General features: G+C 49.7%; 1 protein-coding gene across 1 annotated transcript in view; it reads left to right on the top strand.

Annotated features, from left to right (window-relative positions):
* The window catches only part of CDH23 (cadherin related 23), a 183,804-nt gene that overhangs the window by 66,883 nt on the left and 102,416 nt on the right, over nt 1–14,505 (top strand). The window contains exons 6-7 of the mRNA XM_029962592.1: nt 8,070–8,264; nt 12,178–12,306. Coding sequence (XP_029818452.1) covers nt 8,070–8,264; nt 12,178–12,306 — 324 coding nt within the window. The remainder of the gene's footprint in view (nt 1–8,069; nt 8,265–12,177; nt 12,307–14,505) is intronic.

Below are 14,505 nucleotides of genomic sequence, written 5' to 3'. Positions count from 1 at the left end.
TGGTGATTGTGTCACCACCCTTCTACCCCCTCCTAGGGCAGGGGGAAACGATTGACTTTTTCTAGGTGGAACTAGATGATCTTTAAGGTCCCTTCCTACCCAACCCGAACCATTTTAGGATTCCCCTCCTGGGCTTGCCCCTCAGGATCTGTGCTGCAGAAGCAACTGGTGGAGAGGTGGCAGAGCCATGTGCACCCAGTTTTTGGGGATGCCACATCATCCATCAGTCATCTAAGCTCCGTGTCGGCAAGGGCAGGGTTATCTTCAGTGGGAAATGGGACAGCTCTGGGCTGGAAAAACAAAGGAGCTTTATACCATGGCATGCCAGAGCATCCTTTCCTGTGTGTGGCTGCTTCACCGTTGTCCTCCCAGCATGGCACATTGCCATGTGGGCTTGTTGGTTGTGTTGTCCCTTTCTTCATCGCCGTACGTTGGGTTGGGCCGTGTCTGCCGGGAATAAGCGCTCTCGGCTCTGAGTGTGGTTATCCAGCAGCGAATTCCTCTCCAGCTCCTATAGTGCATCTATTCCAGCTGTGTTTATGGTGTTTTCAAAAGCCCCTCAATTGAATTATAGCTCTGCGGTGGCCGTTTGCCAGTGTCACCCGATAATGAGGGAGGTCACTTAATAGAGATAGCAACAGGAGATACATATTAATGAGAGCTCATTGAAAGGTGGGCTGAATTTCAACCAAAAAAGAAATTTTAAAAAGGGAAATTATCAGGTTTTAGAATCAAACTTTAAAATTGGAAATTGCTTGGCTTGGAGGCGCGGTAATGCAATTAATAAATGTAATTAAAAGTGCAATTAAGAAAACAGGAATTGGAAGTCTGTGCACATCCATGCGAGCATTTAGAGCTGGCATGCAAGCGAGGGACCCAGTCTGGTGGTTGGGATGGCTCCTGAGATGGAGCACAGGGATAGAAACCAAAACCTGGGGCTGGTTTGAAATGTCGGCAGGGCCTGGATGAGGGGCTGGCACTTGCTCTGACTCTGCTCCTGCAGCTGTTTCTTGCAGCGAGACCTAGGCAGGGATAGGTGACTTAAATCTGTCCCAGGCAGCCCAGGGATGAGGAGAGCACTGGGAATCCGTGTCAGCTCTGTTCCTCAGCACCTCTGAGATCCAGAGGCACTGAGCCTTCCTTCCCGCCTGTGATGAGACAGGATCAGCGGGAGAGCCTTTGCCTGGAGCAGAGGGATGTCTGAGCCGGCTTTAGCGCAGCACAGCGCTCCTTTCACACGCCCCACTGCACGGTGGAGAGGCAGGGAGAGGGAAAAGAGCCACCAGGAACAGCAGCAGAGAATTATTTAAGAGTAATAGGTTGACCAGAGCTATAACAGGAGCACGAAGCAGCAAAATATCTCCTGATGGGAGCGGTCAGCTCCCACCTTGGTGCAGGGGGGGAAGCAGGACCCAAAATAGGGCTGGCAGGGCTGTTTTAGTGCTGATGCTGAGATCAGAGCTGCCTGCTGCTCCAGCCCTCATGCCCGTCGCGGTGCCCCCCAGTCCATCTGCGTCGCCTCATCTCCCCGACCTTCAGACAGCTGTTGGGCCAGATTGCCTGCCGTTTTTCCACATTATTTGCATGGGTACAGCACGCGCGCATCGGCATCCTAATCATCCCCACCAGCTTCTGCTGGGTGACTTTGCCCTGGGAGGTCACGTGGAGGTCCTCTGCCTGGCCAGCCACTGGAGAGGGGGTGAGCAGGCGTGGAGGGACCGGCCCCAGATGAACCAAAATAAACATTTCTAGTGCCCAGCCAGAGCTTGTAAGGACATTGTCATGGTTTAACCCCAGCCAGCGGCTAAGAGCTGCACAGCTGCTCGCTCTGTGTGTTGGAAAAATGGATGCATTTACAGGAGTATCTGAAAAACTAACTCCCAGATCTCCTCTCCTTCATCTCCCACCTTTATTCTACATGACTCTGACCCTGCTATAAAAAAGTCAGCGCTACATGTTCCCCCTCTCAGCCCTTTGCCCACAGGGCGCCTGGTGTCAGGCCAGCTGGACGAGACTGATGGATCAAGGCACATCCAAAGTGTTGGCGGCCTGTGGCCCGTGAAATGGTTTTGCTGTGGTGGAAAACTCTCAAAAGCACTGTGCAAATCTGCTCCCTCAGCAGGGCGAGCAACTGCCTGGCAGCCAGAGGGGTTTATATGCTGTGGGAGCAGGTGCTGCAGGCCTGGGGAAATGGTGTGGATGCTGGGCTTTCTGCAAACAGCCTTTCTCTTTTAGCCCTGTGTGAAGGAAGAGCTCGTTCACATGAACCATTTAGGTTGGAAAGGACCTCTAAGATCATTGACTCCATCCATTAACTCAGCACTAAACCGGATCTCCAAGTGCTACATCCACATGTCTTTTAAATCCCTCCTGGGATGGTGACTCCACCACTTCCCTGGGCAACCATTCCAGTGCTGAACAACGCTTTCCATGAAGAAATGTTTCTTGTTGTTCAATCTGAACCTCCCCTGGCACAGCTGGAGGGGAACATTTGGTGGCAGACGAAGAGGAGATTGTGCTCTGACTTTTTTCAGGTACCCTGCCCAGCTCCCCTCATTTTCAGCTGTGGCCATGTAACCTGCCTGGTGGGACACATCAAAAACTCATGGAATGGTTTGGGTTGGAAGGAACCTTAAAGAGCCACAAGTCCTACCCAGGAAAAACCTGCTCCAGCATGAGCTTCCCTCTCCACGGGCTGCAGGTCTCCAGCAGGACCCTGCTCCATCCTGGGCCTCCCACGGGGTGGGTCACAGCCACCTGCTCCAGCATGGGCTCCTCCGTGGGCTGCAGGGGGGTCTCTGCACCCCGATGGTCCTCCATGGGCTGCAGGGCTTCAGCTCTGGCACCTGGAGCTCCTCCTCCCCCTCCTTCTTCACTGACCTCGGTGTCTACCTTGTTGTTCCCATGTTCTCACTCCACTCTTCCCTGGCTGGAATTCTTCCTGCGCCACAACCTTCTTTTCTTAAATATGTTATCCCGGAGGTGTTACTGTCACTCCTGAGTGACTTGGCCTTGGCCAGTGGCAGGCAGTCCAGCCTGGAGCTGGCTGGCATTGGCTCCATGGGAGAGGGGAAGCTTCTGGCAGCTTTTGACAGAAGCCACCCCTGTAGCCCCCCCCGCTACCAAAACCCAACCACAAAAACCCACTACATTAATGCACTTTATAGCAGGATTCATAAGATATTAAAGACCAGAGTGAGATGTAAATATTTTTAAAAGTCCCTTTTCTGTAACCCCTTCTTCAGCCTTAACTGCCCTTTTACAGAGAATATTGCATAAGGGTTTGGTGTCCCAGCTCTCGGGGTTAACACGGGGTGTGTCTGTGTCTGGTCACTTGTGCTGAGGGTCACACAGGAGGTGACAGCCCAAGGGAGGTGTTTGTTGTGATGTGCAGTGCTTGGGCCATACCCACGACGGCTTTGGAGTGAAAACACAACTTTCTGGGAGGATGTCCAGAGAATGGACCAGGCTCTTCTTGGTGGTGCCAAGCAGTAGGACAAGAGGCAGAAGCTGATGTGCAGGAAGTTCCACCTGAATGTGAGGAAGAACTTCTTTCCTGTGTGGTGACTGAGCGCTGGAACTGATGGCCCAGAGAGGGTGTGGAGTCTCCCTTACTGGGGATATTCCAGAACTGTCTGGACATAATCGTGTGCCGTGTGCTCTGGACTGGCCCTGCTTGAGCTGGACCAGATGACCCACTGTGGTCCCTTCCAGCCTGACCCATTCTGTGATCCTTTGTGGTCACTCAAAGACACATATTGCTGCCTCACCTCTGCACTGGTAAGAGAGAGGTAAGGTCTTGGTGTCTCCTTTGCCTCCTCCTTGTGCAGCAACATCCTTCTGTGTTTGAACAGGGATTTTAGAGTTGTTTGTTCCTGAAGCAGAGTGGTCTCCTTATGATTAGAGGTTTGGGCTGCTGCTGCTTTTGGTTTGGACCCCTCCCAAGCTTCTTCTAGAAGTTTTTTTTTTTTTTTAATAAGAGTTTGAACCTTTCTTATTCATTTATTGCAAAATAAGGGAGGCACAAATGACCTTGCTACCCAGCACCTCAGAGCCCTTTAACTCCTGGAGCTGCTCAGGGGAGGTCTGGGTGCTGGAGCTGCTCCTGCTGAGCCATAGGATGAAGGATGTGATGCTGGAGATGGGTCAGGAGTAGGTCCCACTCCTGCTTGCCCTCCTCCTCCTCCACGGTGGCATCTGTCTGCATGTTTATTTTTATCTCACATCTGCTGGTGTTGTAACAAAGATTTAATGATATGACACAGTTTTTCACCAGTTCTTTTTTCCGTGGTGAATGGAGCTTCCTAGCAGGCTGCTGGAGGGAGCTGAAAGCTTTAAAAAGTGACAAAATTTGGCGACTCGTGTGGAAAACTCACCTGCTTCCCACAAGCACCTGTAGGCTGTTGTCTGCCTGGACAAAAAAAAGATAGAATTTGCTATTTTTGCCTCTTGGTGAGATAAGCATAACTACAATTAGTCTTTGTTAATGAAGAAAAGCCCTGAGGAATATGCAGAAGAGTCCTATAAGTGGCCCAAATGCTGAAAATGCAGAAATAGGGTCCAGTACAGGGCTTTCCAATGGCATCTCCCTGGGCTGTGTCCTCTGTCTGGTATTTACTGTCAAACACAAGCCCCAGGCAGTTCTGTTTATCCAGATGTTTTGCTTCATTGTTTAGATGATGGGCCGCATCTTTTGAGAAATAAAGACTTTGGCTTCCTGCTGAGGAATATCCTGAGTCTGTTTCACCCAAAAATGGCAAGAGGATTTTAAAGGCATGTCTTTCTTATGCTTCTTAAGGCAGAGGGTCTGAAATTCCTCCAAGTCCTGACTGTGCCTGCCTGGGCATGAGCCTCTTTCCCTGGAGGACTGCTGGTATGGGATGTCTGCATCCCACAGCTGGTTTTGCTGGTTTGGGAGGATTTTATTTTTTCTTTTTTGCCTGAATTTGAGCTGGGGAAAAAAAGATGCATTACACAGAGCACTCCTTTAGTAACAGCTTTGCATCCTTTCACCTGAGTGCTGTTGTGAATAAGGACGTGTGTTCAGTAGTGAAATATCCCCGCTGACCTGTGTGTTTTGGGCAATATCAGTGATTTCCCTCTCTATATCTATGCTACGTGGCTTCATGCTCCTGTAACACTCCTCCTATTGCCTGGAAGCCCTCCTGCATCCCTCCTAAATTCACCAACACCGTGCTTTGCTCACGCACCCACCCTCGTGCTTGTATGTGCACACTGCCCCCAACAACAAGGTCCTGCTCTGGGGTCCCTCCCAGCCCCTCAGATGCTTTGGTGTAAAAGCCTGTGACTGATTCCCAGGCCCAGCCAGATCTTTGTCTAGAGCTGACACCGTGACTGTTTGGCTCGGGCTGTCTCCTGGCCAATGAAGGGACCTGATCAGCAAAGCTGTAAAATAAGGATGAAGCCACGGTAATCACCAAGTCAGAGCTCAGACAGTGTCTGCAGGGCCAGAGCTGACAGCACCAGAGCCAGCGACCTCTGTGTCCCTCCAGGCAGCTTCTCCTTTGGAAGGACAAGGAGATGAACTCCCTTCAAAGCCTGCTTTGGGGCTATTGTATGGAATACAATGCAGGGGAAATCAAGCTCTCCTCTTTCACAGCCAGCGGAGCAGACCCCTAATCAAGGGTGACCAGAGCGGATTTGCATATTAAAAGGAGTGGCTAGGGGCACTTAAAAAGAAGAGGAAACACATTCATCAAGGCCAGCTTTATCCATATGAATATTATTATTCCCAGGGACAATATGCCCCAGACCCCCCATCATCTACTCTTGTGCTGCCTCTCCCTGTTAATGGTTAATTTCTAACGCTCCATGTCAGGACACTGATACCTTCAGTGGCTCTGGGAAGGAATTTGAGAAGGTGGTTGTTGGAGCATGCGGAGTGCAGTGGTGGAAGCAGTGCCCTGGCAGCCGCAAGAGGAAGGCTGTGGATGCTCTGGAGCTGTTCCCAGATGGTGATAGCTTGGGGGAGGCAGGTGGCCCTACAAGAGGGGTGGGGAGATGCTCTAGTTGTGTCTGAAAAGGTGTCTTGGGAGTGCTCAAAAAGCAAACACTCACCACAGCCTCCCATGAAGGACTTCTCCATCCCAACACACCCGGCCCTGAGATGACGAAATCCTGGTTCCCAAGCAGTTCAAATGCACAAACCAGGATTAAGTTGCTGTGCATGTGGCACAAAGTCAAGGGTTTACATGGCAGCAGGGCAGATCTTGGTTCAGCATGCCAGAGAATGGACAACTGTAAGGAAAAGGGCAGCAAAATTCTGGGACAAATGGGCTGGGGAGGATGTGGTGTCTCCATCACTAGAAGGCTCTAAGGATGGGAATGAATTAGGTGTAGCATGGAGACAGGTTTCTTTTTTGAGGTCCTTTCTAGCTCTTATCTTTTTATGCTTTTGTGACTGCTGATCACCAAAAAACTTGAAGGTGCTTTAAAAAATAATCCTAAGACCGTGCCCTGTGAGGCTTTCTATAGCAGCTTGATTTAGAGGAGGGAAAAAAAAAAGGAAATGAAAAACCTAGGATGGAGCTGCAACCTGTCATACCTCAGCAGAAGAGACACTGATGAAAGGGAAGTGGAGTTTTGCTGGAACCCGAGGTGAGCTCAGGTGTCAGAGCATCCCTGCAGTGCTGCATGGCTGGATCCAAGGCCAGGAAGCATGAGGGATGTGCATGGGATGAGTGTCCAGAGCCCGGATTCGTCAGTGTGGGTTGCAGAATGTGCCCCGGGTTCCCTGCTCTGTCTGACCAACCTCGTACAAAATCCTGCTACCTGCCTTTGGGGCGGGGAAATTCAGAGGCTTTGGTTCTTTGCTGGTGCCATGCCCCACTGTTAAACTGGTTAAATCAGATGTGCCAGCGTGGAGCCCTGGTGACCAGGACAACCTTTGATTCACTGCAAGCTTCGTGGTTCCCAAGAAACCTGAAAATGGTGGCTCCGTTTTGTTGGTCAGCTTTGGCAAAGGTTTTTATGGGAAGCAGTGCCTCGTCCTCTAAGCTCTGACTCTCCTCAAGCCTCCTCTCCATCTTCTCAGCACTCCATGATACTTCTCTGTAAGCTGAGGACTAATAATTTAGTATGAAAGAAGTTAACAATAAAACACAGAGACTTGGGGAGAGGTTTGCAGAAATAATCCGTATTATCCCAACCGGCCATAACCAGCTGCTGCCCGGTCTTGCTTCTGTGACCTTTGCTGTCTTCCCTTTTGGGGTTTAGCTCCTTGTCCCCCCTTCCCATGGCTCTGACTGCGTCACAAGCAGAGGGACATGCCCAAGGTGTCATGATCCATCTGTACCTGCAGCCTGGGGCCCCAGCAGAGCCTTTTCGCTTGTCTGTCTGTGCTCTTGCCTTTGGAGAGAGACAAGAATATGCATTTTAAGATTTGCATAGGAACATGCAGCTGTTCCACCAAAAATGGATAATTGTTCTCCCCGCTGCGAAGTTAAACAATAAGAAGTGCCAAACTGCACTTGCCATTGCTGATTTTGTGCACTCAGCTGCATATTTTATGCATGTAGATTAGTTCCAGATTTATGACGATGTAACTGTTCATGCCTGTGTTAATCGGGCCAGGTTGTAGTTGCTGTGGAAACTACAACTTTGACTTTTACGTTAAGTTCTGTGGTGCATTTAATGCCTTTTTTTTATTATTATTTTTTAAGTCTTCCTATATTTAATGCCTTGTGGTGAAAATCCTGAGGGAATTGGCATCAAAAATAAAAAATGCCTTTGGGCAGAAAGCAAGTTTCAGCAAAGAGAGCAATTTTTCTGGGAAGTTGGGATATGTGGGAAAACATGGGTTTGTGATAGAGTGCCATCTTGACCATAGCTGTATAACTATTATTATAAGTGTGTAACAACTATTATAGCTCCTGCAATACTGTCATAAAGAATGCAGCTGTATAACTTCTAAATGTCCTGAAAACACAGGACTGAAGTTGTCGGGTCTCTAGGAATTCCCTCTGGCGGGTAGAGGAAATTGCTGAAGTGTGTTTGATGGGGAAATGGGCAGGTGCACAGTATTACTGATGCTTATCGTGTCTTTCCAGAACACCCCGGTGGGCACTCCGATTTTCATCGTGAACGCCACGGACCCGGACCAGGGGGCCGGGGGCAGTGTGCTGTACTCCTTCCAGCCCCCTTCCAGCTTCTTTGCCATCGACAGTGGCCGTGGCATCGTGTCGGTGATCCGAGAGCTGGACTATGAGGTGACTCAGGCCTACCAGCTCCAGGTGAACGCCACGGTGAGTCCCCCTCTGGCTGCTGCAGGGCTGAAAGTGGTGTCTGCGGGGGCTGCAATGGGGAAGGAGCTGTTGCTTGTTTATTTTATTGCCCTACTCTGGCATCTCCTTGGGCATATCTGGTGTTTTCTACTTAGCGAGGTATTGTAGCAATGCAGTGCCTGGGTAGTTTCAAATCTGTGTGGAGCACAGCTACACCTCTCCAGCAGCATCTCAGGCTTGTCAGGGGCTTCTGCATGAAGGGGAGCAGCTCCCTTGGTGATGAAACCCAGTACAGGCCATACAGACCATTCATAGAATCACAGAATGGTTTGGGTTGGAAAGGACGTTAAAGACCATCTCATTCGATGCCCCTGCCATGGGCAGGGACACCTTCCACTAGACCAGGTTGCCCAGAGCCCCATCCAACCTGGCCCTAAACATTTCCAGGGATGGGGCAGCCACAGCTTCTCTGGGCAACCTGTGCCAGGGCCTCAGCACCCTCACAGGGAAGGATTTCTTTAGTATATTAATCCCCCAGGCTCATTCCTTGTACATCATGGTTTATTACAGGTGGATTTACCTGTATGAAGTTCAGACATCATGAGTTAAAGTTTTGGTGGACAAAGGAGAAAGCTAAGTCCTAATTGTAGTCAATACCATCATACTGGGAGGGGACCCTTGGGAGATGCATCCACCATGGTAAATTCATGGCCCATTTGAATGGGAAACTTCTTCCCTGGTGTTAAATCTAGTGAGAGTTGAGAATGTGGAGCAGCACACAAGCAGGTGATCTGGGTGGTGGTTTCTTCCCATCTCAGATTCAACAGAGGAAGGTGAGATTCAGCTCTAGAATACGTCTGACCAACTCTGCACTCAGGAGAGGGGGGGAAAACCCTCTGTGACTCCTGCAGGCAGCTGGCTAGAACTCTCGAAGCATGTGATTTAATCAAGATCATTGTCTTGATGCAGAACCACAAATGTCAAGAGGACACGGGAGGGCTGTCCAGGGCTGCTTTGCTCTTCACGGTGCCGAGATGGGGCACTCACAGACTGCAGGGCCACAGGCAAACACCACAACCTTTCAGCCCAAGCCCTGCATGTTCCAGGCTGTGGAATCTCCCCCAGAAGCTTGTTCTTTTTCTGAAACATACCTCATGTTATTTTTAATATTCCAGTGGTGAGCGGGCCTCTCTTTGTTTCCTTATTGGTGTCTGTTGCTGGCACGCTTTCCTGGGATGTGCTGTTGAACTGTCTGGCAGGTTAGGAAATGTGGGACCAAACATCATCCATGATGGAAAAGGGACTTTCTTCCATGGGTCTGGTTTCCTCAAGGATGCAAGGATGTCACTTTGATCCATCCAGTTCCATCTAGCCCCATATCCCAGCGAAGATAAAATGGGGGCATATCTGGTACTTCATAGAATCACAGAATGGTTTGGGTTGGAAGGGATCTTAAAGCTCAGTTTGTTCCACTCCCCTACCATGGGCAGGGACACCTTCCACTAGACCAGGTTGCTCCAAACCCTGTCCAGCCAAGCTTTGAACACTTGCAGGTGTGGGGCAGCCACAACTTCCCTGACAAGCTGATACTTGCTCTATGTGCTCATGGCATATAGTGATTTCCAGCTCAGGGAAAAAAGACTTAAATATTTAAAGTCTCTGAACTTGGCTGGATGGCAGCTGTGGGCATGTCTCCTTGGCTTGGTCAGTTGTAGTAATCCCTAGAAGAGAAGTGATGAGAAACTGCGGGGCAAATCTATGCCAGGGGAGAAGGATGAGAGTCACAGAAGTGTAACAGGAGCTGGAAGAGCAAATGCAGTCTCTTGCCTGCCTGATGAAGAGTTTGCATGGTCCGGAGTGGGAACTGGGCTGATGGTGAATTCAGGGTGGCTGCAATGAGAGCTGGGGAGCTCAGGTACAAGGCAGGAGTCATTTCACACCAGGGAGGGAGGCAGGCAGCAAGGGCAGACAGAGGCAGGAGAGACAGTCAGTGAGGGAACTGGAAGTGTGCTCGCTTCTTCGGTGATCTGTGATGCCTTAAACAAAACTTAAGAGGTGAAGGGGAGGGGAAAGAAAATTATCTGAAGAAACAAAGGACTTCAGCCTGATAACACTAACAGCAGAGTGGAGTCCAAAGTAAGCCTCCATCCCGACCCTGAACACCGAGGCCCGCGGGTTAAGAGGATAATGTACAAGCTGTGTTGTTGAATACGGTTTAAATTAACATTAATCTTCTGGCAATCAGCCTTTGCTGCTACTCAGAGCCGCTTTGCAGGAGTGTGTGGTAACCTCTAATGGTTGCTTTCCAGCACAGTGCTTGATTGGGGGTAAGGAGAGATTGATTTCCTTCCCTTCGTGTGCTCTCCCTTTATTCCTGCGCTTTTAGCAAAGGGCTGTGGGCATTGGGGACACTTTTGAGCATCATGGGATGAGACTTCAGCAAGAAAAGCACGGGCAGCAGGGCACTGGCAGGAGAAGCTGGTGGCAGTGCCTACTGCTGTGGCATTGGCTGCAGGGAAAGGGTCTTGCTTTGGGAAAGTGCTTGAGGCTCCATCCTGATGGGATGTGACGGGGTGAAAGGGAGATGATCATAGAATCATGGAGTGGTTTGGGTTGGAAGGGACATTTGAAGGTCATTTAGTCCACTTCCCTGCCATGAGCAGGGACACCTTCCACTAGACCAGGTTGCCCAGAGCCCCATCCAACCTGGCCCTGAACATTTCCATGGATGGGGCAGCCACAGCTTCTCTGGGCAACCTTGCCAGGGCCTCCCCACCCTCACAGGGAACAATTCCTTCCCAATATTCCGTCTAACTCTGCCCTCTGTCAGTGGAAAGCCATTTGCCCTTCTTCTGTCCCTCCAGGCCCTTGTCCAAAGTCCCTCTCCAACTCTCTTGGAACCCCTTTAGGCACTGGAAGGGTGTCCCTGGATCCTTCTCTTCTTCAGGTGAACACCCCCAGCTCTCCCAGCCTGGCTCCACAGCAGAGGGGCTCCAGCCCTCAGAGCATCTTTATGGCCTCCTTTTGATGCCCTTCTGGTGCTGAGTGGCCCCAGAGCTGGATGCAGTGCTCCAGGGTACTGATGGTCCTGCTCGGAGCATTTCAGTGTTCAAGGACCACGACTGGTCCTTCTGAGACCTCTGCATGCTTGTGAGCTGCTTGGCAGAGCAGGGAGGATGGTCACCTCGATCCTGCCAGTCCTCAGGCAAGGTAGGAGGGGAGAGGTTTGTAGCAGCCCAGGAGAAAGGATGTTGTTACTGTGGGGGTGAATCCTGCAATTCAGGGTTTCCACTCTGCCTTCTGTGTGAGAGCCCGGGCATCCTGCGAACCCAGGAGCAGCACTGGGTGTACATACCCTCTGCCAGAGCTTGGAGCAGCAAATGCAGAACAGAATAAAGCTGCTACTGCAAGGCAGCCCATGGGGTTTGGAAGAGCAGTGGGAACACGAGGGAGCTGGTGGACTTGGGTCATGTTCCAGCTGATGGAGCCCAAGCTGTGCTGAGGCATCAGCACTGGTGGTGGGTATGAGACACTCTGCTATGATGTGCTGGTGTGAGACACTGCTGGCAGCCACCCCTGGGTCTCACCATGCAGAGGGACCCTGGACTGTGTCTGTGTTAGGAGGGGATTTATGTTTTGAAGTATATTTTGAACAGTGTTGCTGCATTTTCACTCAAAATGTGATGAAAACTAAATTGGTGTTTGCTTTATTTTAAAGGACTGATGCTGGAATGAAATGCATATTGTGTTTCAGCTTAGAGGGAGGTGCAGTGGACAATAATTCCAGCAGGTAGCTTGAAAAAAGAGATGATTACCTCCACTATTCAGAGATTCTGGCCCAACTACAACTGCAGGAGACTTAATGCTGCTGAATAATTCTGCGGTTCCTGATAGAAATCCTTTCTCTCTCCTCCCCACCCCTCATTTTTTCAAGGACCAAGATAAAAACAAGCCGCTGTCTACTCTGGCCAACCTGGCCATCACCATCACGGACGTGCAGGACATGGACCCCATCTTCATCAACCTGCCCTACAGCACCAACATCTACGAGAACTCACCTCCGGTAAGGGCTGTGCTTCGCTCTGACGGGCAGGACCGCGGGGTTTCTTTCTGAAGCAACGTGTTTCCAGCCAGCTCCAAAACATTTTGCCTTTTTTTTTTTAAAAAAAAGGGAACCTAAGCCAGGGAGTTTAGGAAGGCTGAACCCCCAAGTCAAATATTTTCCTGAGCTTTTTTTCTTAAATTTTACAAAGGCTGTTCTTAGCAGCCAGTCACCCTGTTCCCTCCCCACAGTCTATCTGCATGCCATTTCCAATAGAGAACTTGAAGGAAAATTTAAACGCTCCTGAAATGAGGCAGTTTTGAAAATGCCAGAATCATCAGCCATTTCAGCACTTTGAGTCTTTTCCCCCAGGTTTTGCCAAATTGATCCAATCATTTTAGTTCTTCCGAAACTCGGTTTGTCAGCAAACTCACTGTTTGTGGAAAAACGTCTCCCAGTCTCTAAATACAGCAGGGATGGGGGTTTTTCCCCCCCTAACAACAGCAGACATCAGGGCCTTGGGAGCTGTTTGCTCTGCTCCCAGCAAGGGTGCCCAGGGCCTTCAGTCCAAGCACCAGCCCTCCCCAGTAGCATCCACCTTCCCAAGGCACAGCTGTGCATCCCATCACTTTGCATATAGGGAAATATTTTTGTGCGTGGATGGAAAAACCTTCTGCCTTAAACAACGGCATGGTGTGTGCCCATACCATGTGTGCACCCCATAACAACTCTGGGATCCCAAATGCCTGATGGCTCAGTTCACACAGCGTAAGAGGGAATTCCTTTTTATTCACTCTGAGCAAAAGCCCTGACATGGAGAGTGCTAGATCAATAGGGCTGAGTCCTGCTGTCCCAAATCCTGTGGTCAGACAGCACATTACCCATCTGCTGGCTCAGAGATGGCCAAAAAATGGCTTATTCATGAATTGCTTGCACAAAGTGAAAGTTATGCTGAGATTAGGGTGTATTTTTGGTATGGGCAGAGTGAGCTGCAGGGAAATAAAAAAAACCACAATTTAGATCAACCTTAACTAGGAGGAAAAAAAGCCTTAGATGGAATGAAAGAAATGGAAAATCCACGAGTATAAAAAATTGTAGACCGCATCACCTTCATGGAGTGACCTGGTATCCAGGAAAGGGCATCCCCTTCAAATAATAATATATTTTAAGGCTCAAAGATCTCTTTGTGTTGATGCACTGACATGTTTTTCCTGGAATATACGATGTTTGCAGTAGGGAAAGCAGCAAATAACCACAGTGTAACCCTGATACAGGAAATGAAGGAAGGAGTGCTCACCAGGCAGCACTTTTCAGGCGGGTTTAGAGATTTTAATTTCTCTTGGCAACGTGCAATGAGGTGTCCAAGATGGATAGGTGACACCAGAGACACGGTGAAGAGGAAGGTTGCAAAACATGAGGGCTGCTTTGAGTGGTTTGGACCCCAAGTCCCAGCCTTCCTGGGAGAAAGTCCACTGCTGAAACAAGGGTGTGGGGTTTAACACAGAGTCATTTTAGGCTGGAAAAGACCTCAAAGATCATCAAGTCCAAATGTTAACTATGTGCAATTTTTATCTCCCTGTGGAAGTCTCATCAGCTCTGCCTCATCCCCTCCAAGAGAGCATGGAGTGAGAGAACATCTTGGTTATCAAAATGATAACAACAAATTTGGATGAGGAGCCTGGCCTTGGTCAGTGGCTGTCCAAAACCAGGCCTACAGGTCAAGCCAACAGGCTGCAGTGCATTTTTGTGTGATGTTTACCCTGACGTTGGACTCAGCAGGTCAAAATGTGCACGACCTCTTCCGTCTCAGCCCCAACTCTACAGAGCAGGGCCTCACTGCTGCTCCACCCGCCCGCTCCCTGTCTCTCTTGCCTCTCTTTTTATCTGTGGTGCACAGCATTTCTGTGTTCCTCTATCAATGTATCAGGCGAGAATACCTCATCTAAAGTGTATACATTACCTAATAAAATCCTTCTTATTTGGGATTATTGCATCAAATTTTAATTTCCTCACTCGAGTAACAGCATGTCAGCCGGCCCGGCAGTGAAGAGTCGATAGAAGGTGAAAAGAGTGGATAAACTGCAGCAAATTACCGCAAACAGATCTCTATCAGCCCTTTGACTGGAATTGACTGGAATTAAGAAGTGAGAAATGGGATTTTTTTTGCCGTGGCAGCTTTCTGAAGCGCTCCCTGCCCCCCCTCCTCCTGCTGCAACGCTG

The sequence above is a fragment of the Manacus vitellinus genome, unplaced genomic scaffold (genome assembly GCF_001715985.3).
Source record: "Manacus vitellinus isolate BGI_N305 unplaced genomic scaffold, ASM171598v3 scaffold_48_pilon, whole genome shotgun sequence".
In the NCBI taxonomy this organism is placed as follows: domain Eukaryota; kingdom Metazoa; phylum Chordata; class Aves; order Passeriformes; family Pipridae; genus Manacus; species Manacus vitellinus.
Note: the sequence above shows the minus strand (reverse complement) of the source record. Positions and strands in the feature narration are given on the sequence as shown.